At 39.9% G+C, this 27,754-nt stretch overlaps 1 protein-coding gene across 1 annotated transcript in view; it reads left to right on the forward strand.

The window, feature by feature from the left end:
• The window catches only part of SLC16A12 (solute carrier family 16 member 12), a 74,084-nt gene that overhangs the window by 45,682 nt on the left and 648 nt on the right, over nucleotides 1-27,754 (forward strand). Inside the window, exons 2-6 of the mRNA XM_045568081.1 lie at nucleotides 8,589-8,834; nucleotides 18,225-18,328; nucleotides 20,827-20,970; nucleotides 22,575-23,154; nucleotides 25,104-25,691. Of these exons, the coding sequence (XP_045424037.1) occupies nucleotides 8,725-8,834; nucleotides 18,225-18,328; nucleotides 20,827-20,970; nucleotides 22,575-23,154; nucleotides 25,104-25,413 (1,248 nt within the window). The 5' untranslated portion in view covers nucleotides 8,589-8,724 and the 3' untranslated portion in view covers nucleotides 25,414-25,691. The remainder of the gene's footprint in view (nucleotides 1-8,588; nucleotides 8,835-18,224; nucleotides 18,329-20,826; nucleotides 20,971-22,574; nucleotides 23,155-25,103; nucleotides 25,692-27,754) is intronic.

Below are 27,754 nucleotides of genomic sequence, written 5' to 3' on the forward strand. Positions count from 1 at the left end.
TTAGCTTTAATAACAGAAAGGGTCCTTTAAGAGAAACTGACTTACCAAAAAAGGGCAATACGTCAGGAAATGTTTCAAAACTATTACCTATTTCAAAACTATTATAGTGTATAGTACAAGAATATTTTTAAAATGCCTAAAAAGGAGAAACTGGCCAATTTCATGATTCTTAAGTAATAACAAAAGGGAGTTGTCTTCACCTTCAAAGAATTACTAAGTAATGACAAAGAGTAAAGTTAATTAGAGTTTACTGAGAGTGCCTACTCTACCAGCTAACTTACATATTAGGCAAGGCATACTTAATAATTAGTCACTTGGTTTAGAGGATGGATATCAGTAAGTCAACACCCTGGTTTTATTAATTAGGGAACTGCAACAGAGAGAAAGGGATTTACTCAAGGTCGTACAACTAAGTCCTGCCACTTGGACCCAGCCGTCTGGATTCCTTCTTGGTATTTTCCTATCACATTCCTTTACCTCTTTTGTAGTGACAACCAGTTTATAAAGTAAGGGTAGTCCTAAAGGTTAAGGCACTGGAAATAGAAGGGATTAAGGAAGGAAAGAACAATGGAAAGCCAGTGTTGGGAGCCTTCCCAAGCAAGTCCTAGAATAGGACTACTCTTACCTTTGTCCTAGTTGCTTACTAAGAAATTTATAGGTTTTTTAGTGACAGAAAGGATCACTTCCGGAAACTTTACCAAGGGCAACATGAAAGAGCTGCCTCACAGATGGAGTGTTTTACTGGAAGGTTATTGAATGTTAGCAGGAATTCTTTGCAAACAAATAGATTTTTTTAAAGCAAGGAGGATAAAGTAAAATTAAGAATATACCCCAACTTGCACTGTAAGGAGTAATCTTAGAAGAATATCATAGAATTTCTTTTTTTTAAATTTCATAATATAGAGTTTCTCTTGCTTCAGAAAACTTTTCTGAAGCCAGAATAGGATGCAGAATACAATTACATTTTAGTGGTTAATGTCAAAATAAAATAAATGGGAGGCTGATTAGTAAAATGAAGAGTTGCATGACGGTCAATGCTTGTTTTGCTTATAGTTTCAGGTACCCTATTAACTTAATAAAGGACCTTTCCATTATATTTATCTAATATCAGGTGGGTTAATTATTTACAAGAATGCTCAGGCCAATGTTGTGGGGGAACTGCAGGCTGCTTCAAAGTCTCTAGGAAACGAGGTTAGCTCTGTCTAACCCACACGTTTCTTCTGAATACATATAAATCTATCAAACAACCTGTTTTGAAAGAAACTCACATGCGTTGTTTGTGAGCAGCAGTATACCTTTACGGTAACCTTGTAGTCTTCCGGTGCCCCCCACCCCGCCCCTTTTTGTCGTGGTCACTCACATGAATGGGTGCTTAACATTGCATGGACATCCTGTTGACAGAAATGCCAACAGCAATTTTGAAATCTCGAGGGCGGATGGACAACTGCAGTCCAAAGTCGGCCAGAGCTGTTTGTCTCCGTTTGTACTCAGATGCAATGTTGCAAGGGGAGACCCTTTACTTCTCTGAGCTTCAGTTTCACCATTGAAGAAGGGGGGGATAGCATTTATCTCTGCCGGTTGTGAGGATCAAACACGATTATTCACGAGGAGTTGTTACCAGTAGTGTCGCATACAGAAATTTTCAGAGGGGACACCTCTCCCCACCCTGGAGTCCTGTGAGGATGTTCCTTGTTCTATGGTTTTACCCAGATCGACTCTGGGACTTAACCAGACCTTTGTTCAGCATGCTTTCACCACAGCCATGCTGGACTGATTGCTTGAATGTTTTATTTCAATGTATGCAACTGTAATTTTTGAGATATCCTCACAGATCAGTTCTTAATTTATAAAATGTGGGAATGCCGAAGAGAGGATGCTCAACTGAAACTAATGAAAAGGGAATCTCGGGTTTAGCAGCGGCAAAGGAAAAATTAATGATGCTTAATAGCTTTGTGAGGACACAGACCATTTTATTTTGCCAGGGGCTAGTTGCCTACAGGGTGTGTCCTTTAGTGAATAATCGCCTCATTTTCAAAGTGCAGTATCGATAACTGATATGGTTATTTTTAGTCCTTGAGAAGCCGTACAAAAGGGATTTTTGTGCTCACTGCAGGAAATTAAGAACATTTTTAAAAAATTATATATAAAATGATATTTAACACAGTATAGGAAATGAATAATAACTTAATCATACCAGCCCAAGTATATTTCTTTTGCATATTCTTCCTACTCTTTGTGACAGTTACAAGCATACAACTTTTACTTAAGCTGCACGTAGCTTCCGTCACAAGGTATATACAATTTCATAGCCTTTTTTTGCTTTAACATGGCATCATAAATGTTTTCCATATTATAATATTATCTTTCTATTTATAACTTTAAGGAATTGCACACTGTGCCATTTGTTGAATGTATTGCAATTCTCCAAACACTTCCTAGTTGTTGAGTATTTAGATTGTTTCTGCTTTATATATTATTCATAATGCACCTACTATATTTTGGCCATAGTGTTTGGCTTCTCTTAAATTGTTTTCTTTTCTGTTCTTTTTTTCCCCACATCAATGCAAACCATATTAAATTGTTTTCTTAGGATAACTTCCCAGAAATGGAATTGCTGTTCAAAGAATATGAATAACTTTCTAATTCCTGATCCATTGAATTATGTTGCTTTCCAGAAAGGCTGTTGCAAAGCACTGCCTGTTTCAGTATTTGTTAATAGCACCAGGCACCACTAACTAAGGATGGTCCTTATACTGGATGTTGATGGATAGGTGGGTTTATAGTCTCACACTGAAAAACAGATTAACCTTAGGGGTTATTTAAATGGAAAAATCCAAGAAGAAGCTAGGACTGTACCAAGGAAGAGGTTTCTAAGCTTTGGTTTTTTACCTGTATAATCAGCTGTATCATTTCATGATGCCTGGCAGCTAATTGTGTCCAATCGGTGAGTTACTCCATTGTATGTGTTTGTTACAGGTGTAGGTAGACTCTCAAATGCTAGCTCTATTGGAATTGAGAAAAAGAGAGTGTTAGGCATAATCATACCATGAACACGACTCAGTTGGCTGTTCAAAAATCTTTGATTTATGTCAGCACAGTATGGGCAGGTGTTGAAAATCTTACTGCGTCCAGGGGCTTGGTAGGTATTGTACATGAGTGAAACAGTACAGGGGTTGAACAGTATGGGCTGTCAGGGATGGGGTGAAGAGAGAGGGCTGGCCTTGAACGAAAGGAGACGCTGCTGCTTGGCTCCAGCTGGTGGCTGCCACAAGGGAATGCAGCCCAGTGCCTTTTTAGAGCTTTCAGTTTTTCAAGAGAATTTGGAAATTTGGATATTTTAGATTAATTTGATGATACTTACATTGTGGCAACTATTGTAAGCATTTAGAAAATAGTGTAGGCGTTAACAAAAACGTCCTGAAGTTTGATTTGCTCGTTGCTGCCAGCTTGTGAGTGCTTTCATTTGACTCTCACTACGATTCGGTGAAGTGGGTGGAGAGGGTATCTTTTCCTACGAACAAGGCAACTGAGGCTCAGACAATATTGTTCAACTGTTTGACTGCCTGCTCCACTAGGATGTGAGCTTCATGAAGTCAGGGCCAAACCTGTTTTCTTCACTGCTAATAGCCCAGCTTCTAGAATATTGAACTTCTAGTGCAATAGTTTCTGGACACTCAATAAATATCTGTTGAATTAATGAGGGATGAATAAATGAAAAGAGGTTCAGTCGCATGGCAAATAATATCTACGTATTTGTGCCAGGTATTCGTTGCACCTCATTTTAATCCACGCAACATTTTGTGAGAGTAATATTATTGCCCCATTTTATAGATGAGTAGACTGAGGTTCAAAGACTTTGAGTAAGTTGCTCAAGTTCATTCATATAACTCATAAGATGGAGAGTCAGGGCCAGAACCCAGATCTTCCTTAGATTGCTAGTTCTTTTCACTATTCCACACTGCCACTCTGCCACCATAGTCATAAACATCTATCCTCCCAAATATTGGCATTCTATCTTGCAGATCAATGCCTCACATCTGTCTAGAACAAGGATCTACAAACTTTCTCTGTACGAGGCCAGATAGTAAATATCTTAGGCTTTGTGAGCCACGTGTTCTCTGTTGCAAGTCCTCAGTTGCCATTGTAGCACGAAAGCAGCCAAAGACAAATGTAAATAAATGGATATGGTTGTGTTGCAGTAAAATTTTATTTACTAAAAGAGGTAGCAACCAAATTTTGCTGGAGGGCTGCAGTTTGCCAAGCCCTGCCCTAGAAGACAGGCAAATTACCTTGTTAAAAGGTAACAGGCTGGTTAAACTGCTAGCTCACTAGCAACTTAAATTCTTTCTTAGTTCTTTGGCTTTACTTAATATTTCATAGCAATGTTTACTGTGTACACTGCAAATTACTCTGATGTGGCAGTGATGTGCTAGTAAATATTGAGCAGCTGGTTCTCTTAGAGGATGTAAAGAGCTTCGATGTCTAGTGAGCCAATTTGCAATTTCTGTGCTATTCTTGCACCAGGGCCAATTTCAAGTCACCAACACAACATCACTGGACAAAGCATGGGATGACATGCAGTCAGAGCCGGTGCCAGCACACCACTCTCTGAGGGAATACATCGGTTTAGATTACTATGGTAAAAGTAACACAAATCTCAACTAGTTCCAACAATAAGTAAAACGTATTATGTCATCTAACAGGCTACATAGCTGGCTCCCAAGCTGGTTAATTCAGTAGCTCAGTGACATCGTTAAGGTCCCAGGTGCTTTTCATCATTCTGCTGTGCTGGCCTTGGCTTATTGACTTTGTCCTCGAGCTAGCTTCCTTCATGGTTAAGAGGTGGCTGCCATAGCTCCAGCTATCACATCTAGATTCAGAATGTCTAACAGAAAGGAGAGGGGCTTGTTTCTTTCCTGTGTGTTTTCTTAAGAGCAAGGGAATGTTTCTCAGAGGACTTCCGCTCATAGCTGATAGGCTTGAATTACTTCACACCCCATCCCTTATCACTCACTGACAGGGGAAAGGGACATCTATCCAAACCTATTCCCTGAACCAATGGATTGGGCCTGCCTTCCCTGAAGCAAATGGCTGCTGGAGAGAGCAGATAGAGTAGAACCCGAACAAAGCCAGTGTTATGATAAAATGGAGGAAGGGGTGAGCTGTGGATTTGGGGTGGACAACTGGCTCTGTCTCCTCCCATAGGCTGTGTATATAAAAGCAAGGATACAAGTATGGTAGATCTTTTAAATAAGAGTTTTTTTGTTGAGTGTTTAATTTTGGTAAAGAAAGTAGTTTGTTAAAGCTACTTATCCATGAGAGTGATATTTTAGAGGGACTGATCCTGGAGCTTCAGACTGTTGGAGACTCCTTTGGAAGGCTGGTTTTGCTCTGAAATTGGAGATGATTCCATGGCTGATCTACAGGCACATTTCGGGAAAATATCAATGGTATCATTTAAAGAACTGCTATTATAGCTGCATAAGGCTATAATTCATGTCATCCTACAGGTGTGCCATCAGCAAGAATTATGTGTATGATTAGACAAAAGTATTTATGAATTTATACCAAAGAATAAGGAGAGGTAGTGGCAGCAGTGCAGGCATTGACTAGGGAAAAGGGCCTTGCAATCAGACCAAAGTTCATACCCCATTTCCGCTGCTTCATGGTATTGATAATAATTGGGCAAATTACTTAATCTCTCTAGCCTGAGTTTCTTATCTGTAAAGTAGGGACAATATTGCCTACCTTCTATGGTTGTTGTAAGGGTTAAATGAGATGCTGCTTATGAGCAGCTTGGCCTATGGCAAGTGTTCTTTAAATGGCTCAATATCGCTGTTGTTTTCACTTAGCCCCAACTCCACCACCAGTATTTTGGTTATTACTTAGTCCCTAGGCCAGTGATTAGCAGCATTATCATTTCTACTAATAATTTTTATTTTCTCTAAATTAGTCTTCCAATACTTTTGATGGGTTTATAATCTTCACTTGTCCACTCGATCTCCTTTGTCCATCTTCCAGCATTCACAGGATAGCTAATGAGATGAAGATGGAGGCCCAGTGCTTCAAAGTGAGCAAACTTGAGTGGTTTCACTTAATGTGGGAATCTCTCGTATTACCTTGGCCTCACTCCCTTTGCTCTGTGTGTGGTCTCTGAATTCACAGTTTGTTCCAGTGGCTTCAAAGATGCATACTTACAAAATTCTGTTATGAGCTATTTTTTTGAGGAAGTTGTGGTCTTAAAATCAATTTTTTATTAGACAATTTGGTGTGCCCATAATTTACTAGGTGGTACATAGTGTATGTTCATCAATTAAGGCACATTTTGTCGTATTTGAAATGATGTTTCATTTAATTAGTGTTAAGATTTTTTCTGGTGATCATAATAAAATTGTATCAAGACACTTGCACCTGAATGTTTATTGCTGCACAATTCACAATCACTAAGATCATGAGTGGATTAACAAAATGTAGTATACGTATACCATGGAGTACTACTCAGCCATAAAAAATGGTGAACTAACATGTTTTGTAACAACCTGGATGGAACTGGAGACCATTCTCCTAAGTGAAGTATCACAAGAATGGAAAAGGAAACACCACATGTACTCACTATTAAATTGGAACTAATCGATCAACACTCATGTGCACATATGGAAGTAAAACTCAACAGAAATAAAGCGGGGTGGGGGAAGAGGAGATGGGTAAAATCACACCTAATGGGTATCAAGCACACTATCTAGTGATGGGCACACTTATAACTTTGACTCCAACCATACAAAAGCAATTCATATAGCCAAAACATTTGTACCCCCGTGAAATTCTGAAATAAAAGAAAAATTTTATCAACAACTGGGTGATTTGCTCAATTTAGTAGAGAAAAATATTTGTCAGAACTCTTATTTTGCCTTTTAAAAAATTCATCCCCAACCATAATTAAGAAGCTTGTTTGACTTGCCCTAAGAAACACCTCACCTCATGGTTTCTGTGGGTCCAGAATCCAGGCACAGCTTAGTTGGGTCTTTCACTGAGGGTCTCACGAAACTACAGTCAAGGTGTCAGTCAGACTCTTTCTTAACTAGAGGTTCAACTTAGAGGATAAGCTTCCAAGCTCACTTGGGATGTCAGCAAAAAACCATGGAGAGCTTCAGTTTATTTGCTGTCAGCCGGAAGCTGCCCCAGCGCCTGCAGGCAGCCCATGGTTCCAGCTGAGCGTCCCCTCCATAGGAGTGCAGCATGGCAGCTTGCTCTTCCAAGGCCAATGGGAGAGCCAGTGAGTCGGCTAGCAGGACAGTCTTATATAACATGACATAATCATGGGAGTCATGTCCCACCGCCTGTGCCATGTTCTGTTGGTCCCACCCATAGTCAAGGGGAGAGATTATATAAAGACATGAGCAACTGGAGCTGGGATGATAGGGGTACCCTAGAGCCTGCCCAACACAAGGAGCTTTGTGAGTTTTGCCTACCACTGAATCCCTAGAGTCCCCAAACAATGCCCAACACACGTGAGACACTCAGTAAGTATGTGTAGTTGAATTAATTAATTAATTAATTAGTTAATGCAGATATTACTTCTTTGAGCTGTGTGTTACCAATGTTCCCCCCCGACTGTAGTTTGTATCTGTACAGAAATATTACATTTTAATTTAGACAAATCAACACATTTTTGCCTATATCTTCACCTAAATTTTTAATGACTTCTTTTTTTTTTTACATTTACTTCTGCTCTATCTGGAAGGTCAAGAACTAAATGGAGAGTTGTAATACGATATGATGAATAATAGTTTTTTTCCTCCACTGATCTTTGCTACCTTATTTAGAATTATTGAATTATTATGTACTAGTTCCCTGGCTCTCTATTCTGTTTTATTTATTTATCATTTTCTTCTTGCTTCAATTACACACTTAGAAAAGTATAGCATTCTTAAAAATGCCACAGAAGTTATTGTCAGATCATTCAGTATAATAATTAGGATATGGTCTAAGCTGTTGTAACAGAGAGATTCTAAAATACAGAGGCCCAGATAAAATCGAAGCTTCTTTATCTTTCATGTAACAGTGGAGAGATGTGCAAAGTCCACAATGGGAGGGACAGCTCTTCACAGTCATCTTGGGATCTGGGCTGTTTCCATGTGGAAGCTCTGCTGGCCCCTAGGCCGATGTCCTCGTCTGCCTTATCTCCACATTGGTGTTCCAGTCTGTTGGAACAGGGGTGCTGGAAGTCCTGGGGAAGTATCTTTGCCTTTGAGTTGATGAACCAGACGTGGCCTATGTTACTTCTGCTCACATCCCTTTCCTCTAGGCAAAACTGTATTGCCACACCCACATTCAAGAGAGGCTAGGGAAAATGGTATCGAACGAGGTGGACATGGATTTGGCTAAAATTTGAGAGGCTCTGTTATTAAAAAAAAAAAAGGAGGAGTATGGGTATCAAGAACAATGAATAGTCTTTGCCTTAGTCTAATATTCATAGTTACAAAGAATCATATTTAATAGGAAAGTGATAATTATTTTTTACCAACTGAAAACAATCAACCTTTGGACATGGCAATGAAATACAAATACATTCTGATTTTTTATTTTAGATGGCCAGTAACCCATGTGCCAGGTAGCATTCTATGCCAACCTTGAATGCCAACAGGAAGTCACTGGACAGAAAACTCTTCCAAGATCATAACTTGGCTGGTGGAGTAACCTGGAAAAGAAGAAACAAGAAAAACCATGGCAAAAGTAAATAGAGCTCGGTCTACCTCTCCTCCAGATGGAGGCTGGGGCTGGATGATCGTGGCTGGCTGTTTCCTGGTCACCATCTGCACCCGGGCAGTCACCAGGTAGGTGGGATTTTCTTATTGATTTATCAAGATGACCTGGCTTGTCTTTTCTTCTACATCTGCCTCATTCTATTTCTGAACCCATCAATGTGAAACTACGTGTGTATGCATGTTTTGTGTGTGCATGCGTGCTTCTCCTTTGACTGCTCAGATATCTTTTTCTTTGTAAGGAATGTAATTTTCTGACACTTAAAAGTCCTGGTAGTGGCCTCTTCTATAATATCTGATACTTTAACTTGGAGTGTTAGACCAAATGCTGTGGCTATTGTAGCCATTTGTTCTCATAAGCAGCTCCAGAAGATGTGGAAGTATGTGATACACATTTCTTTTCTCTCTCACTCATCATTAATATGAAATATTTAAAATGCATCATATATGAAATAACATGGGAGGGGCCTGATTTGTTCATTAGAGGAAGAAGTGGTTCCATGATATTTTCATAATGAAATCTCTTTTTTAAGCATTTTAAAGAATTGCTAAATGCACACTCAAGAAGGTAAGTTAGCATAAGCTGACATGGCTCCTGGGATGGGTAAGATGATTTCTGTAAGTCCATTTCTCCAGAATTCTTTTTATCTATCATCTTAATGATAATTAAGCTCAATCTTAATCATTAAAATTTTACAATGGAAACAGAGAGCTAATTGTATATGTGATTTAGAGCTCAGAAATCAAAAAAACACAGTAGGCAAACTGATGACAAGAGACCATAATTATAATGGTGTGACATGTGGCTTTAAGTCTAGGGATGAGGAAAAAGGGTGTCAGGTGACAAGAGTGTGATTAGAAAGTTTATAGTGGATTTGTGAACATACCACATGGAGTTAATCTTACACAGGGCTAGGGTCTATATTCATTCCAGAAAGGAAAATCATGCAAGGTCAAAATAATCTTTGAAAACCCTTTGGCTTACCAGGTACTGAGCTCTTGGATGCTTACAACCTAGAATTTAAATTCCTTTGCTTTATTTGCATTTTGGCTGTGGTGGTGGAGGCTGAATTCTAGGTTAAAGGAGAGCAACAGCATAAATATAGGGATTCTCTCAGTCTCACTTGCCCACTTCTCCCTCTCTTTCTTTTCTACAAGGACGTAGTGTTGTTATATAGTTAAGTTAGATGTATGGACATTCAGACTCAGTCATCTCATTTATATTTGGAATAAATACCTCCTTGAAAGCTGCATGCTAGCTCTTTTCTCTACAAATGCTTTCATTCACGTAGAACTCCTTGTTTCTCTTCTCTGGCAACGTACTCCTGGGCAGTATAAGAAAGTTATTTGTATGAATAACTTTACTTGATGGCATCATCAATAGAAGCATCCATGTTCTTCCTGCCCCATAACAAAGATATAATGCAGGATAGAAGAAGCGGCATGTTTTTCTTTGCTGCAATGAGTTAGCTGATTATGTCTTATATTAATAATAAACTGTAGATTTGTTTAAAATAATGTCATTGATGTTGAGTCTAATTTTTCTCCCATCTATATTATGGATCTTGTGTTCTGGGTGTGAAGAGTTTGTGGAGTTAAAAGAACTCTCTCTCATCCTGATTCTTACATGTAGAAGCTTCCATTATTCCCAAGAGGGGGAATTTCGGGAAGTATGCTCAGGGCTTTATAAGGAGGGTTCATGCTGGAACCTTCTGAGTAGTAGCTGAGTCTTCACGATGGAGTTGCACTCTTGTGGAGTTGTCCGTGGTGCTTCTGGTCGAGAAAATTCTCCCAATCACATTGTCTCATGTGGGCCTTGGGATTTCAGCAGAATAAGTGTAGTCACCTCCCAGAGGTTAGGAACCGATGCTCAGGAAAGTTAAGTAACTTGCCATCAATTTTTTGGCCAGTAGGACAGAGCTGGACTGGAATCCTAGTCTTTTTTACTTCTCATCTTGTTTCTTTGTCACTGCACACACACTCATAATCCATTGAGTCTTAACAACACACAGAAACTACTATTGCTCTTTCCAACACATAACTAAATAGCTTTCTATCCTCATTTCTCATACATACACTCTACACATACATACATACGCACGTGTGCAAACTCTGCTTCCGCTAGAACAACTGTCGTATTGCAAGACGTAAGTTTTTATTTATTTATTTATTTTTTTTTTTGAGACAGAGTGTCACTTTGTTGCCCGGGCTAGAGTGAGTGCCGTGGCATCAGCCTAGCTCACAGCAACCTCAGACTCCTGGGCTTAAGGGATCCTACTGCCTCAGCCTCCCTAGTAGCTGGGACTACAGGCATGAGCCACCATGCCCGGCTAATTTTTTTTTTGTATATATATTTTTTAGTTGGCCAGATAATTTCTTTCTATTTTTTAGTAGAGACGGGGTCTCACTCTTGCTCAGGCTGGTCTCGAACTCCTGACCTCGAGCGATCCACCCGCCTCGGCCTCCCAGAGCTAGGATTACAGGCGTGAGCCACTGCGCCCGGCCTAAGACGTAAGTTTTTAAAAAGCTACCTTAGTTATGGGAAGCATTGTATTAAGATGGGCTACCTTCTAATATCCAGGGAGGTGTCATATCGGTGATGAGGAGTCATGGTGCCAAGGGGACAGTTGTTTCCAAATTCCTCTTACAGAGGAGCTCTACCCTGTCTGTCCTGTTGGTAATTGGCCACAAATGACGCTACCCCGAACTCATGTACAAACAACTGCAAATCAAGGCTGGGGGAGATTGTGTACATGGATTCTTTTGAATAGTGCCCTCTGAAACTATGGAAATAACGTGGGGTACATGTTAATAGGTAACTGAGGACTTACACCAGGGACATGAATTTATTGATGGTCTTTCATGCTCATCAGCGACTCACATGGTTTTTCTTGTTTGGAAGGACATCGATATTCAATTTTCTCTCAAAAACACTGGGATAGCTAATAAATCTGATGACTGCCTTCGAGAGCTCAAAGTCTTGCATCTTTTTTTAGGTTGTATCTCTAAGTTTTCAACTTCAATTCAATTGAAATTGATTCCACTAAAACGTACTATGCATTCACTGAGGACAAGGCTCTGTGCTAGCTGCTTCCAAAAACACAGAGATACTGGGACACCGTCTAGCAGGCTCAGGCATAAATAACTAAATATAATCAAAACACGCTAAATATAACTTAGGTAAAAATAGAATGTAAAATAACACTGACAGAGGGATTAATTCTGACCTGGGAGTTCAGGGCAGGCTTTCTAGAGAAGTTGTCCCTGGAGTGAGGTCTTAAAGAATGGAAAGTATTCAGCCAAGCAGAAACGAAAGAGAAAGATGTTTCAAGGTGTGCATCAGTGCCACGCACCTCATCTGTTGCTCGCTTGGTGGTAAGTAAGGGTGGCCAGCCTTCATTCCTGAATGGCCAGAAACCAGCAAAGAGTGCTGTGGCTGGCAGCAAAGGCCTATTATCAGAGGTTACTAGGAGATGCGGAGAGGAGGATACTTGAGCAGAGTAAGTTTTGAGGACAAAAGTGTGATGAGGTAGCCAGGGTCTGAATCTAAATGCCGTAAACCAGGAAGCAGCCGAAAGAACCGGAGATGGGAACAAGGAAAGCAGCCTCTAGGGTGATTTGTCCAATTTGTAACTCAAAAAATGAAATCGTGCATTGAGATGGTAAAAATTCAAACAAGATCGAAGATACATAGTCTTTTTCTCCTACTTCCTAATCCTAGTTTCACTGCCTAAAGTGAAACTCATTAATAGTGTCTTAAGATCGGTCCAAACCGATAAACAATAAAACCAACATTATATTAATATATAAATGCATATTCTTTTTATTTATATCAGTACGATCATACTATACACACTGTCTTGAGTTTTTAAAAAATGTAATAATATCTCTTGGAAATCTTTCCATATTAGCACATATGGCTCTACCTTACTGGAAAATATCTGCTTAAAATTGCACTGTGTGGATGTGTCTATGATTATGTAACATTTTTATTAATAGACATTTGTATTGTTTCTTGGTTTTTGTTATGACAAACAATGCTACAGTTATGACCTGGGCCATTTTAAAATCATATTTCAGCTCCTGCCTCATACCCGACAATCCTGCCTTCCACACAAAATTTACATAGAGCTCAAAGTCGTGCAGGCTATTAAACAGTCATTATTATTTACTTACTCCTCTAGTTGGGAATGTGTATGACTACTTATTTTTTCATTGAGACATCTTATTACCAAATACATTAATTATGTTAAGAATCATATTTCATGTATAATTGAATGATATTTTATTTGTAAATTGACTGTTAAGAGTTGGAGTTGATACTTGAAAAGCAACATTTGATTTAAAAATTCTAAAAACCGCCCCTCAGATCTGAAGATCTGAGACTTACTTTTCCCTAAGTCTTCTGGGTCCAAATTAATTTAGTGGCAATAAATGTTAAGAGTCCTATGGAACTCTGGAGCTCTTTTGAGCTCTTTACTAGTAGTTGAATTCCAGTAAATAATTACTAACTTTACCTGAGCACTTACTTTGTACTTGTCATTCTTTTAAGTCTTTTCCATCGATTAAATCATTTAATCCTTACAACGCACAGAGATTTAATAGCATGTCCAAAGTCCCATGCTTAGTAAGTGGCAGTAATTTTAACCACTAGACTACACTGCCCAGTGGATTAACTCCCACATTGACTTAGTCGATAACTTCATCAATTAGAGAAAAATCTTTACCAAATGCCAGATATTGTCAGCACTCTGCTCTGTAGGAGCCAGAGCAAAATTTTACAGCAAAGTGGCAAGACAGACAGGGATCATGCTGACCCCTTGAGAGAAAGTTTCTTTGAGAATGTCATTTCACACCAGATGACACTTGAGTGATACTTTGTTTCCACATTCATATGAACCCTGAACCTAACAAACCCCTATGGTTCTTAAGAGTTGTTTGCTAATGTAGCGTGATCCAGCTCATTCTGACTGATGTAGTCATCTTTACCAAAATGCTTATTTTATATATGAGGAAACTGAGGCCCTGAGAGATTAAGAAGCTTTATGATAAACTCTCATAAAGAGTTTATAAAAATCAGGGATCAAAATCCTGCTCTCCTGGCATCTGTAATTGCACAAATTTCAAAAAAACCACAAAAATAACAAAAATAATCTTTGGCGTGAGATGCACACATGCTCCCAATAAAAATTGATTTTTTTAGGATTGTGCCTGTGTTTAGAAGGCATAAGTCATGAAACTTTATCATTTGAAAAGTTCTGTGGTACTTTTCCCCTTTGAGAACAGATATGAAGTGATAGAATATTTTTCCCATATTTCGTAAAAGTCACAATCATTCAAAAGCATGTATGTGGTTATTAAACGTTTTTACCTCTGACAGGCTGGCTCACATGTTCAGACAAGAATCTCAGGTGTTGGTTTTGATTTACTTTCACATACCTGAAGTTTGACTGATAGGACTAGTCACATCAGTTAAGAAAACCAGCCAGCAGAAAATAAAATGACAAAGCAAGATTTTTTTAAAAAAAGTCACAAGAGACAAACATAGTCACACAAATATTAAGTTCCTTAAAATCATTTAGTTAAGAGAAAAGAAAAGATTATGATTTATAATATCTTTTCATCCTATGGGACATTTTCTGTTACATAGCCCGTGCTCCTCTTACATTTCCAGTTTCTGCAGCTCTCTCTTATGATTCTTGCTGTCAGCCTATAACACACTCAGTTTCTTCACATCCCCGCTTTCTCCGACCTAGCAACGTGTTCCTGTGTAGCCACCACCCAATCTTCCTCTTCCCTTTCTCATTCATAGCTCTTAAAGTTGCAACTCAGCCACTCTCACTTCCTTATCTTCTAGTCATTTCCTGTACCAGCCTTCATCCATCCATTTATTCCATCCATTTATTCCTTTCTTCCTTCCTTCTCTTGAATAGTATCTTAGATGTATTCAGTACATGGCAGGTACCATACTAGATGTCTGGGATTGAGTGTGAGACAAGGCAGACATGGTCTTTGCCGTCACAGAGCAACAGTCTAGTGGAGAATACAAACAAAGGGAAGTGCCACCCAGTGTGGTAAATGACCAGCATATGGTGGAAACACATATGAGAGGTATTAATGATAAGCCCTGCGTTGGGTAATCAGGGGGTGGTCAGGGAAACCTTCCTGGAGGAGTGGACTATAATATTATCTTGAGACTAAAAGAATGAGAGAGGCAAGGAGAGCATCCTAGAAAAGAAAAAGAATTTAAGTTTCAGAGGTGTGAAAAAGTGTGGGTGGCATGTTGCAAGAAGTAGCAAGAAGTTTAGTATGGCTGAAGTGAAGAACCCAAGGGTGGGCAGAGAGGAGACACATTGAGAAGGGACAGCCTATGCAGTCTCCTAAATCAGGTTATAAAGTTTGAAGCATCAGGATCTTGTTTGTGTTCTAGTAAGGTCGCTGTGACCATTGAGTGTAGAATGTCCTGAAGGCAGCCTTGTGCAAACTCAGGAAGATGGGTTAGAAGGGTTTTGACGGCAGTTCAAGAGAAAGGTGCTGGTGTGAAGAACAGTTGCAGTTATTCCATGCGTTTAAAAGAGCTCTGCAGTATTGTCATTGAACTTAAGTTCATACGATCAGCCAGGTAGTTTATGTTGCTATTCTCTGCATTGTTAGGTGTGACTACGTTTCAGTACTCCAAGTTCTGATGTAGTTATTAATCTAGCATCAGATCTACTGCCGCATGTCTGGCTTCTTAAATCCCTACGTGGAGAAGGATCATTTTTTATATCCCTTTGACAGAGAACTGCATACAGTGCTCATTGTGGAGAACAAGAGTGGGACTGCGATGAACACAGAGATGTGCCTCTCATTTGGCCTCAGCTGCAACTGCCAGGCGTACAGTCAGCACAGCCTGCAGCTGTCAGTCCTCAGGTGTCCCTCACCTGCAGAAAGCTGCCTCTCCCAAGAGCACACCCTTCCCCGGGGCGCCCAAATCCAATGACTGATTAAGGGAGGTGCTTCAAGTTGGGACCATTTCGTTTGGGACTGGCTGAGAATTTGTCAGGCATGCATTGCACTTTGACCTCTCTGCCTAATCCTGTGTCCTTCCCTTTCCTTCCGCAATGTTGGTCCTTACTCTATACCCGGCACACAAAGCTCTATCCCAGCATCCACTGGGACTTGGAATTTAGCTCCACATACTATTTTCTGTCACCAGGACCAACATAGTAGGGGGCCCAGTGCAAAATGAAAATTCAGGGCCCCTTGTTCAAAGAGCAGGAAAAAAAAATTGCTGTTAAAAGTACTAAGATAGAAAGCTTTTTCCTTTCTTCAGTGGTCTCTTAACTGTTTACGGCTTTTTAAATTTGCTATTTAGTGTTGTTCTAAGTAAAGAAAAATGGGATTGTTAAATATTAGCATGAATTGACTGTCATCTATATGTTATGCAATGACTGTTTTAAATGCAAATGTGAGTGTTGAACTCATATGTGGAATCACTGAAGTTACACAACTCTTATTTGGTAGCTCATAAATGCACATGTGTTTTGTTTTTATCAGAACAATGGAAAACCCCGCACAGAACTAACGCAGCTGTTTTTGACTTCTTGATAACTTGCACACCCTATCAACATTCTCTTTTCTTCAGCTTACTGGTGGGTAAGAAAGGACTGAAAAGGAAGGAAGTATAGGTTGCCTTATCTTTCCCTTTCCTTCTATGCCATCATTCTTCGCATAAGTGGTGACTAATACAGAGAAGCGACGTGAATAAGAAAGGATGTGATAGGAACCCCTGGTCTTTTGTGATTGTTAGAACACCACTGCCTTCTTTCTGCATTTGAAGCAGGTTTTGGTTCAAAAGGAAAGCCTGGTTTCTCGAGGCTGTTATACCTTTCTTTCTCCCTGACCGCACGCCTACTCAGTCATAGATGTAACACACTTACCTCGTACTTGCTTTGCGTCTTACCGACCTCCCTCAAATCATGGGTCCACCAGAATTCTGTCCTCATGGGACATCTCTAACGCTCCATGTGAATGGGGCAGCACAGAGCTGCAGACTCACATATCAAGGGCATCTCTTCTGCTCACGTGCCGCCTCCATTGTTCCATTGGCCTTCACTCAAAAACACAAATTCAGAGAGAAAATTATTAAGAATTTTAATCCAGTGACGGCTGAGCTCTAAAGCAAGTTTCATGCTTCTGAGCGCCAGGCTCTGTGCCTCTGTGTGGGTTGCAGTCCCATGAGGCTAGCCAGGCCTCACACAGCTGTCTGATTGTATCTGCTTCTCTCCCTTCTTCTCCAAGCTGCCCACCACCCACCTTCACACCTGGCAGCAACTGGAAAGCAGAGGGAGAGTGAAAGTAACAGGTCACTATGGGCTGCTGAAGCATGATGAGTTGGAATTTAGCCCTATCCAAAAAGATTAATAACCTCTTATCTCATTCCCAAGCCACAGGCCGGATCTCTTCCCCTGTTATCACCAGGCACTAAAAGCTTCCTGCCCAGAATAGGGCACCATGCTAATCTGTATGAAGCTCTCCCAAGTTGTACAGTGATACCAACTGTTGTTTCTGGTTCACTTATGACTTTTTTCCCTAAGTAATTAACTGTTTTTCAACATAAATATTTCTCTCTCTGCACACATATGCATACACAAATATACACTTTTCTGATCAGATAAGAAATCATGTTTACTGTAAAATAATTCAAAATGCAGAATAAAGACAGAAATGATCACTTCTCACCATTCACATATAATGATTGGGTACATTTTTGTATATATGCTTTCAGGCTTTTTCTATTTATATAAACTATGTTTTTAAAAAATAAGTTCTTACTGAATATACTATTTTGTATTATAACTTACTTTTTTACCTAACATTATATTGTGAATTTATTTCCAAATCAAAAAGTATAGATCAACATCAGCATTTTTTAAACTTAATTGTCTTTCATTTTATTGATATACCATAATTTATTCAATCAGTCCTTTATTGATGAACAGTTAGATTTGTTATAATATTTGGCTATTATAAATAGTTTTCCAGAACATATCATTTTATATATATTTATTATTATTATTATCATCTGATTATTACCTTTGTATAAATCCTAGAAGTGAAATTTCTGGGTGATGTATAACTCTTCATTGCCAAATTTTAACTTGTATAACAACCTTTTAGAGGTTATAGATGCTAGCAGAATACTAAGATGGATAAGAATCCACGTTGTTGACCTTCTTTCTTTTCTATAAAATGTTCCTTGGAGCAGTGGCCTTCATATCTACTTGGCTTCAGTAGCCCCTTGTTCTTCTTGTTCTCCAGAATGGCCCTAATGTTCAACTTCTGATTTCCCACTTATTATGGTCCAGTGATTAAAACCCTTAGAGATTGGAACAACCAATTGAACCAAAACTTGTAAGTTCTGGTTCAAATCCATGTTCATTCACTTTTTGTATAAAATGCCTGCATTGTATTTTTCAGATGTATCTCAATTTTTTTTGTGGAGTTCCAGACATACTTCGCCCAGGATTATGCACAAACAGCATGGATCCATTCCATTGTAGATTGTGTGACCATGCTCTGTGGTGAGTATCATTTACCAGGGTAGACAATTACTGGCTACTCTCTCGAACTGTACATGACCACGACCTTCCACTGACTTTCATTACTAGTTTCTCTAAGTAGAAGGGCTATGTTAAAACTTGACTAACTATATGCAAAAAGAAAAGATCAATCTTAGCTTTGGCTAAAGCCAACCAGACTTGTTCTTGGAATGAATGGTTTTGGCTGATGTCAGATGGAACAAGCATTACAGTTAATACACTCAAAAGGACACATACCATTTGGCTCTTCCATATAGAGACAGGACGCTGAGCATTGCAGAGCTTGTCCTGATTTTGGAAGCAGTTTACCATACAGTATATACTTGGCTTCTCTCTTCCGAATGCTGTGGGCTTCTCATTCTCTAGTCATGGGAACAGTCATTGCATAGCACCATGAGCCATTGCTGTATGATCTCCTTGAATGAGTGCCAGCAGTGTTGCATCACATCTCAAGTCTTGGTCTGCGTTCTGTTCCCTTCCCAGAGGCTTCAAAATTTGGCTCATGGATTTCATCTTTTTCATGCATAAATCTTCATGCTTAGAGAAGTATTGGGGAAGGATGGATTGTGTAATCATGAGCTAAACATATTCACTGTCGCTATAACTTCATTCAAGAAACCACAAAGGTGTTATAGAGGGTATGTAGGTTGTTCCAGAAATTCATGGAAACTAGCATTCCATCTATGTATTAGTAGTAGACGACAATAAAGTTATTAAATTGGTGTCTTAGAGAATTTCTAAGATTGGATCAAATTACTTGCATTTCAATGAGTCCTGAGTATTTTAGAAAACTTTCATATTTTCAGGTCTTGTCTCAGTGGCAAAAGACAAATACTCTACTATTATTCAACAACTCATAATAACTTCATCTGATTCCACTCTAGGTACTGACTCATAGTTAATTTTAGAAAAATGTGTATGTTCAGGAATCAGTTAAATTGTGCTGCAATATATTTCCTTGGTTGGATGGAATTTGGGAGCAATGCTAGGATTAAAAGCAGGTTTCATCAGATGGCTAAGTTGATTCTCTGAATCAATGAGAAGGTCTTAAAGGCTCAAAAAATCGTATATTTGGGTTTTGTAGCTTGTCTTTTTTTTGTAACGAGTAAAACAATCACTTGATTTTCAGGGTCACATTATTAGTCACAGCCTTTGTATCAGCATGCCAAGTACTGTGTTTGCCTTTCTTAGAAGATAAAGGTGACTCATCTTCCTCACTGCCATCTTTTGGAAAATATTCATAATCCCCAAAAGAGGAGTAAATAGGCTTAGGTGACCAATATGGTCACAATGACTTGTGTGAGGCTTTGAGCAGGATCATGTCAGAAACAGCATATTTAAATTCTATGAAAGAATGAGAGGCCTGTTGCACCCGATTACCATGTACTCACCTACTCACCTGGTAACATGACATCAGAACAATAGCATTCAGAGTATAGACAAGAGGCTGCAGAATCACATCTGCGACACTAACTGGCAACAGATCTGCTCTATGATGAACAGAAATGTGAACATTTGAGTTGGCCTCCAGTTTCAACCTGATCGATACAAAAATGATCCTATTCTACAGATACCCAGAGAATCAGCTCTTCTGATCTTGTTACTAGGAGTACTGGTGTCAGCATGAATTGTTCCTTAGAAAGAAATTCATATGCCTTTCATCACTCCTGTCATTAGTCTGGGAGACCCACGGAGGAAAAGGACAAAATAACATCACACTTGGTTTCAGGTGCCCTAAGCAGTGCTTCTTGGTGACCTTGGGCATGCCATTCCCCCGGACTTTGGTTCCTCTTTGGTCTCTTACACATTTAATGAATACTCTATAAGCCTTGAGGTCAACACAATTCTGACACATTGGTAAACCACACATAGAGTGAGGTCAACCAGAACGTCACCACGGGCATGAAAAATTTTTCTTAGATTTTTCTGAGTTTTGATTTCTCATGCGCAGGGTGTGCCAAAGCCCGAAAGCAGTGCCAGATAGTGAAATTGTCAGTGCTTTCTCTCCCAAGTCTTTTACTGCATAACACTGCTGATCACACAGTGCCGCCCACTTTCTTTCTCTACCAATTAACTGTCAGCATTATTGCTAATAGTGTATGATCCACACACCCTGTGCAAGTGACAGGTAGTTTCAATAAAGAGTGGATCCTGTTTTAAAAACACTCAATAGTCCTGATATTATGGCTGTAATGGAGTGAAGATGAGGAATGAGCACTGAAATGCAAGTCAGGAGTTCTAGGCCAGTCTTGCCACTTGCAAGTTCTTGAGTTCTAGTCCAGTCTTGCTACTTATTCTGAGTGACCATGGATGGACAAGTCATGTCCTCTCTGGGCCTCAGTTTCCAAAGCTGTGAAATTAGTGGGGTGGGCTCGATGTTTTTAAAGGGCGATTGTTCTCTGCTCTGCCAGTGCAGCACCACAGCTTTCACGGCGCCCTCAAAGCCTTTCTGTTGAACTTATTTATTATTGTTTTTGAAGCTCCACTTGGGAGTGTTGTCAGCAACCGTTTGTCCTGTCAAGTGGGAATCATGCTGGGTGGCTTGCTTGCATCTACTGGTCTCATCCTGAGCTCATTTGCCACCAGTCTGAAGCATCTCTACCTCACTCTGGGAGTTGTTACAGGTAAGGGCCCTTTGTACCTTTGTCTGCTCGTCTCACTCACCCCATCCAGGGGTGGCCAAGCACATCAATGGAGTAGTGATTCCTAAAATATTCATTTTGTTAGATGCATAGTTTAGCTGACCTAGCTTAAGCCTACCTACCTAGCAGTTAAACAGAGCTGGAAATGGGATTGCACTACCCTAATGATAATATGTCACCACTTTAATTCTGCCATGTGATAAAAGTAACTGCCGTCTTTTCCTTTGACATTAGTGTATGACTGAGATTCTATACACAGAAGAAACAAGATATTACCCAGGGTGACATAAATTTTCAGCAATGGTCATTCTGCAGACTCTTTGCCAAGACATTAAAATACTATCTGTGGTCAACCTGAGTTGCCCTTGCTTTATAATGAATAGCATTGTCTAAGAAATGTGAGTTTTCAATTTAAAAAAGAAAGTCCCTTGTGTATTCTTATATTACACATTCTTTCCCAATGCCGTGGAAGTATCACTTTAGTGAATCATAATGAATCCCGTGGAAAGAGAAGCAACATACATGCATTCCATAAATCACACTTAGAGGGACTACGTAGGGTCAAGATGGGGTTGGTTGGTGGGTCTAGAGTAGCAGCTTGCAGAGGGGTGCAGAGGGTAGCACTAGCTCCTGTCTGGGCATTGTGCCATTGGGGTAGCATGAATCAGGCCAAGAAAGGATGTAACATCATAGTGAGGCTATAAATCTGGCTGTGTCAGCTAAAGGAGGTACATCTGCCCCTAGTAACCCATAAGGCCTGACTGCTCTGGTGACCAGTGGTCCCAGATTACCAGGGACTGTCCTGGCTTTCGCACTGCAAGTCCCACCACATCCTCAGTCAACTCTGGATCGCTGGCTACCCTGCACTGCAGATGGAAACAGGAGCTGAAAGTAGTTCTCCTTTTCTTTCTCTGACTTTCTAATTGCCAGGAAATCCAGGCTTATATCCCTTCAGATTTTCTTGACTTAAGAAGTAATAGAAGCTGAAGATCTTTAAAAAGATTTCTGGACCAGCACTTTTCTGCTGACCTTAAGAGATGTTTTCAGGTTGCTGTGTTCACATATAAAGATTGCATTATGTTTCCCAACTATGTGAAATTATTCTGAAACTTTTATGGAGTTATGTTAATACATGCTATTTCAATCCAAATTCCAGAGTGGTACAGATTATCAGTGTTGAGTCTTTACAGGCAGTGAAGAGTTAGGGAAATTATCTGAATAATTTAAGTGAAAAAAAAAAAAAGGAGGAGGGATAAGTTTCTTTGGTTGGCACTATATAGATATTCTAGTTAATTCCAAGTTAGTTTGTATCAATGACTTTTAAGTTCTTCATTTAACTTTGTTTAAGAAGTCATATTTCCTTAAGGGTGTTCTTCCTAAGAAGAAAGCCATATGTACTCTACATTTTCCAAATTGTGAATGACTGGTGAGGGGAAACTCATTTTTCAGCTTGGTGTAGGGAACAGCTTTAAAGGGTTTAACAGAAGGTCAGGTTCTCTTTAATCTAAATAATTTTATTCTGAGATATTTTCTTTCAGTGGCTGCTCACGGTGCACCAGCACTCACAGGGTTCTCTGTATCTCCAGGTCTTGGATTTGCACTTTGCTACTCCCCAGCCATCGCCATGGTTGGCAAGTATTTCAGCAGACGGAAAGCCCTTGCTTATGGAATTGCCATGTCGGGCAGTGGTATTGGCACCTTCATCCTGGCTCCTGTGGTTCAGCTCCTCATCGAACAGTTCTCCTGGCGGGGAGCGCTGCTCATTCTTGGGGGCTTCGTTTTGAATCTCTGTGTTTGTGGTGCCTTGATGCGGCCAATTACTCTTAAAGAGGACCCTGCAACTCCAGAGCAGAACAACGTCCGTAGAACTCAGAAAGAAGACTTTAAGCGGGCTTCTCTCTATTCACCTTTGACCGACAAATGGGCACAGACTTGCCCCTGCTGCTCTTTGCAGCAGGAATACAGTTTTGTGCTGATGTCTGACTTTGTTGTGTTAGCCATCTCTGTTCTGTTTATGGCTTACGGCTGCAGCCCTCTCTTTGTGTACCTGGTGCCTTATGCTTTGAGTGTTGGAGTGAGTCACCAGCAAGCTGCTTTTCTTATGTCCATACTGGGGGTGATTGACATTATTGGCAATATCACCTTTGGATGGCTGACCGACAGAAGGTAAAATCCATGAAACTACAATCGCTTCTCCACCCAGGGACCTTAGGCCTTGAGTTTCTCCTCATCCCTTTTCCCTGTGGACCCTCAAGGTCTGAATAACGTTAACAACTCTGCCCTTGCTGGCTCTTATAGATCAGGGGTTGGCAAACTTTTTCTGTAAAGGGACAGACAGTAAACATTTTTTGGGCTTTGTAGACCATGTGATCTTTGTCACAACTACCCAACTCTGCTGTTGTAGCCCCAAAGCATACATAATATGTAAAGAAATGAGAATGTCTATGTTCCAATGTCTTTATTTATACACAGTGAAATTGGAATTTCTCTTATAATTTTTATATGTCACAAAATATTGTTTTGATTTTTTTTCCAACCATTTTAAAATGGAAAAGCAATTCTTAGTTCACAGGGAGTACAAAAACAGGTGGTGGGCTTAATTTGGTCATAATTTATCAACCCTTGTTCTAGCTGGTTTAGGATGGTGGGTTTGTCTAAACTGTAGAAGCCTAGAGTAACTACAAGTTCTGGTGATAGATTTAATTCCATCCCAAGTCAAGTCAGTCCTCAGGCAAGACAACCTCTGGCTGAGTGTTGTGGTTTTAGTTGTGCTTGGGCTCTCCTAGAGACTGCCTGCCAATGGGAGGAGGAGCAGAGCCCCGTCCAGGCAGGAGGATCATGTACAATAGTGACATTGCAGCCATACCTTTATGTTTGACAGCAAAAATAACAAACACTTTCATTGTAACTGTAGGCTTAGAAACCAAAGTTATAGGAAATCTACCCAGTGGTTTCTTCAGTAAATGCTCATCTGTTTGGACTGAAAAGTGCAAACTACTCATAGTCTCCTAAATGATGGACTCTTCACACTTGAGCTATGACTTGGGGGAGCTACGATCATGTAGCTTCTCACAAATGATGTCACTGGTAATCAGGATACAACTGCCACCCTCCAGTGTTATGGTTGTAATATTTAGGATTAATTCCACATTATTAATGGCTGAGAAAGAAAGAGGAGAGCAAGGGGTATCTATCTTCACCATCAAGTAACTTGGCAGGAAGCAGCAGGATGTAGGTCTAATGGAGGCATCGCTAGTCAGACACACAAGACCTAAGTTCTTGTGCCAGCTCTGTCCCTTATTAGCCCTATGACCGGAAAGTTACCTAACCCTCGGATCCTCAAGGGTTTTCTTCTGTAAAACAGTCCAGTGCAACATTTACCCATTGGCCTCATCCCATTTTTTAAGGCTCACATGAGGCTGTGGGGAGAGAAAAACGTTTGTAAAGCATAAACTGCTGGAGCTGACATTATACAGAGTCTTTGAAATAACTGGTATCATAGATGGGTCTTGAGTTACAGAGGGAAAATGAGGTGGAAGCACCACGGGAGAAGTCTTGAAATAAGACTTAGTCCTAGTCCAAGACCTTCATCCTCTCTGGCAAATCATTTCGATGTCTTCACATTCCAGCTTCCCCTTTGTATAATCACTCCAGTTATTGAGCATCTGTGATGTGCCAGATACCAACAGATAACATATCTGGAAGCATCTAATGTGGTTGGCTGCTAAGAAGTATTAGTCTCCTGCCACTGCATGTTATTTCCAACTATCTTGAGAGTAACCCTGTGATGAGATAGGTAACCTTCCCATTTTATAGCTAAAGAAATTGAAGTTAGAGTTAGGCAGTTAGTGGGCCATAGAACTGGGTTTATTCTTCTACCTTTCTAATTTGAGAGCATATATTCCATATATTTTTTCTACCACACCATGCTTCCTGGGGAGATGAATTCTTGCATTTGTAAAAAAGAAAGATGAGAAGACAACATAGATAACGCACAATGGAGAAGCCATTTCCATAAATAACTGCAGTGCTTATTGCTTCATGGCTGTGATTCTAAAGCTCTTTTACAGAACCTTAGTGCCTCCTGCTTTCATTTTTGTGTCTCACATCCACAGATGTCTGAAGAGTTACCGGTATGTTTGCTACCTCGTTGCCGTGGGACTGGATGGGCTCTGCTACCTCTGCCTCCCAATGCTTCAAAGTCTCCCGCTGCTTGTGCCTTTCTCTTGTACATTTGGCTACTTTGATGGTGCCTATGTGACCCTGATCCCAGTAGTGACCGCAGAGATAGTGGGGACCACCTCTTTGTCATCAGCGCTTGGTGTGGTGTACTTCCTTCATGCAGTGCCGTATTTGGTTAGCCCACCCATTGCAGGTAAGTTTCCGGAGAGAACCCCCAGCCACCTCTTCTCTTTGTCATATTGACATGAAAACAGTGAAAACAGTGAACCGACTTACAGATAATAAGAAGGATTGGCAAGAGAGTTGAGGAAGAGTGAAAGAGAAGAGGAGTGAAAGAGTGAAAGAGAAAAGCCACCAAAAACATCAGGGTCTCACCTACATCTTCATTTTATAGTCTTCTTCCAACCAGGTGGGAACCTTAGTCTCCTTGGAAAGAAAAAGTCCCCTACTAGGAACCTGATTCTTTCCACACTAATGATGGGAGTAACGGAATAATGATGAGCAGTTGCACAGACTTACAAGTAAGCAGGGCACATTCAGAGGGAAGTCTGGTGGGAGTACAGGATCCTAGTAGGGGGCAGGGGGTGGTAAAGCTGAAATGATAAGGGCCGGTGTCATAGTGGGGTGTTTTGAGTGCCAAGCCAAGGAGCTGGGCTCTATTCTTCAGACACTATGGGTACTATTAAAGTTTTTATGCAAAGGGGTAACATGGTGAAGAGTATATTTTAGAAAATGCAATCTAGTAATTGATCTAGTCATTTAGGGGAGAGATAATTAGGATTCCATTCTAATATTATAGGAGCAAACTGATTAAGGCCTAAACTAGGGCTGGCTGCTGCAGCAGAAATGGAAATGAGCTCTAGGGGCAAGGAGGAGATTTGGGGGGGAAAATCAACTGAATTTAGCATACAAGGGTGAAGGAGAGAAAGAAGTCAAAGATGACTTAGTAAATAATATCATGGTTGAAAAGATAAGGAAATTGGAGAAAGTGGCTTTGCCTGAAAAATAATGAATTTAATGTTTAGATATATTGAGATATCAGAAACACAAAGGTGAAAATGCTTAATAGAGTTGTTTAAGGATGAAATCTGAGCTTTAGAGGAAGGCCAGATTTGGGAGTCATCAGATAAAGCATCTAGAATGTTTTGAAAACTGTAAAATGCTATAGAAATTTAAAGCATGATTAAACAAATTATTTGACAAATATAATTTGACAAATATTTATTGCATGCATTAACCAAGTAATTCAACAAATATTTAGTGCTTGTATAACTAGCATTTTGCTTGGTGGCCTGGAGAGACAGCAGGAAACAGGCCAGAACCTGTTTCTCCTTCCTGGAGCATGTGGTCTAGACCAGTGTCTCTCCAAATGAGATCCTGGGACCACCTGTATCAGAACCCCCTAGGGCCCTTGTTAAAATGCAGATTCCTTAACACTCCTACTGATGATCTGAATCTCTGTGGGCAGGCAGGGACTGAGTTCCAAAAATCTACATTGTCAACCAGTTTTCTTGTGATGCACATGCACAGTAAATATTGAGGATAGCTGGTCCAGATTATTATCTGCCTAAATTAAATAAAGAGAGTAAACAACGTCTCTGAAGACAGGCAAAAGAGAAATGGGCCAGCCATTTTCCTAGAAAGAAGGAAGTGAATGTTTTGAGGAAAGCAGAATTTCTGCTATTAGCTGTTACTGTGAATAGATAGTTTCAGGCTATTTCCAAAACAGCAGTTGGAGGTGGGGGGGCGGGGAAGCAGCAAATTAGGGGAAATAGTGGCTGCTTTACTGATGCAGTTGAAAATCCTGGTCAGTTTAAATTCCGTGATTTAGGACTTTATGTTTACTGTTTCATTTTTGAAAACTGCCTCCAAAATGTTCCCACATCGTCCCTCCATAGCCAATTTTAGTGTTCACTAACCTTTAGGAACAGTGTGATTCTATTAAAGGTCACAGGACACAAATGAAATTGGGATTCTTGGATGCTTTTTTCAATCTGTGGCTTTCATTTGGCAAATGGGAAATTATACTCATTACTGAGAATTAGAGGATTAGGATGTGAGTTCTTATTGTATTAATAATACTTCTCTTATTTATTTACCTTTCAAATGACAACTCTCTACTTAGTCTTTTCTGTTTGGTGCTACAGAAATGCACAAGTAAATAACACAATAACTAAAATATTTGAGAGTAGTTTTAATTAATATTTGAGAGTAGCTTTTGTAGAAATCTTTGTGGGGCTTATATCGATTTGTAGTGGGTAAAAGGAGAAACCACGTACTTTGGTAGGTTTTCTTGGCCTATAAAAAAAGTTTGAAGGATTTTAAGAAGAAACCTTTTTGCTAATCACACAATAATTTTCAACCTGAGTATAATTTTACGCTACTCATACTCTGATCATCTGGTCCCTATTTTGCATAGCATATGCCCTGGTCTTCCTCAAAATTCAAGGCTGGGATAGATATTGAGATTAATTTGTTGCAAGAAGAGATAAAGAAACAAGCCCAATGGTTACAGAAGTATGCCTTCAGATGTGTGTATTTGCAACTTCTAAAACGACACAAAGTTCTGATTTTCAAACTGGAT

The sequence above is a fragment of the Lemur catta genome, chromosome 14, assembly GCF_020740605.2.
Source record: "Lemur catta isolate mLemCat1 chromosome 14, mLemCat1.pri, whole genome shotgun sequence".
NCBI lineage: Eukaryota > Metazoa > Chordata > Mammalia > Primates > Lemuridae > Lemur > Lemur catta.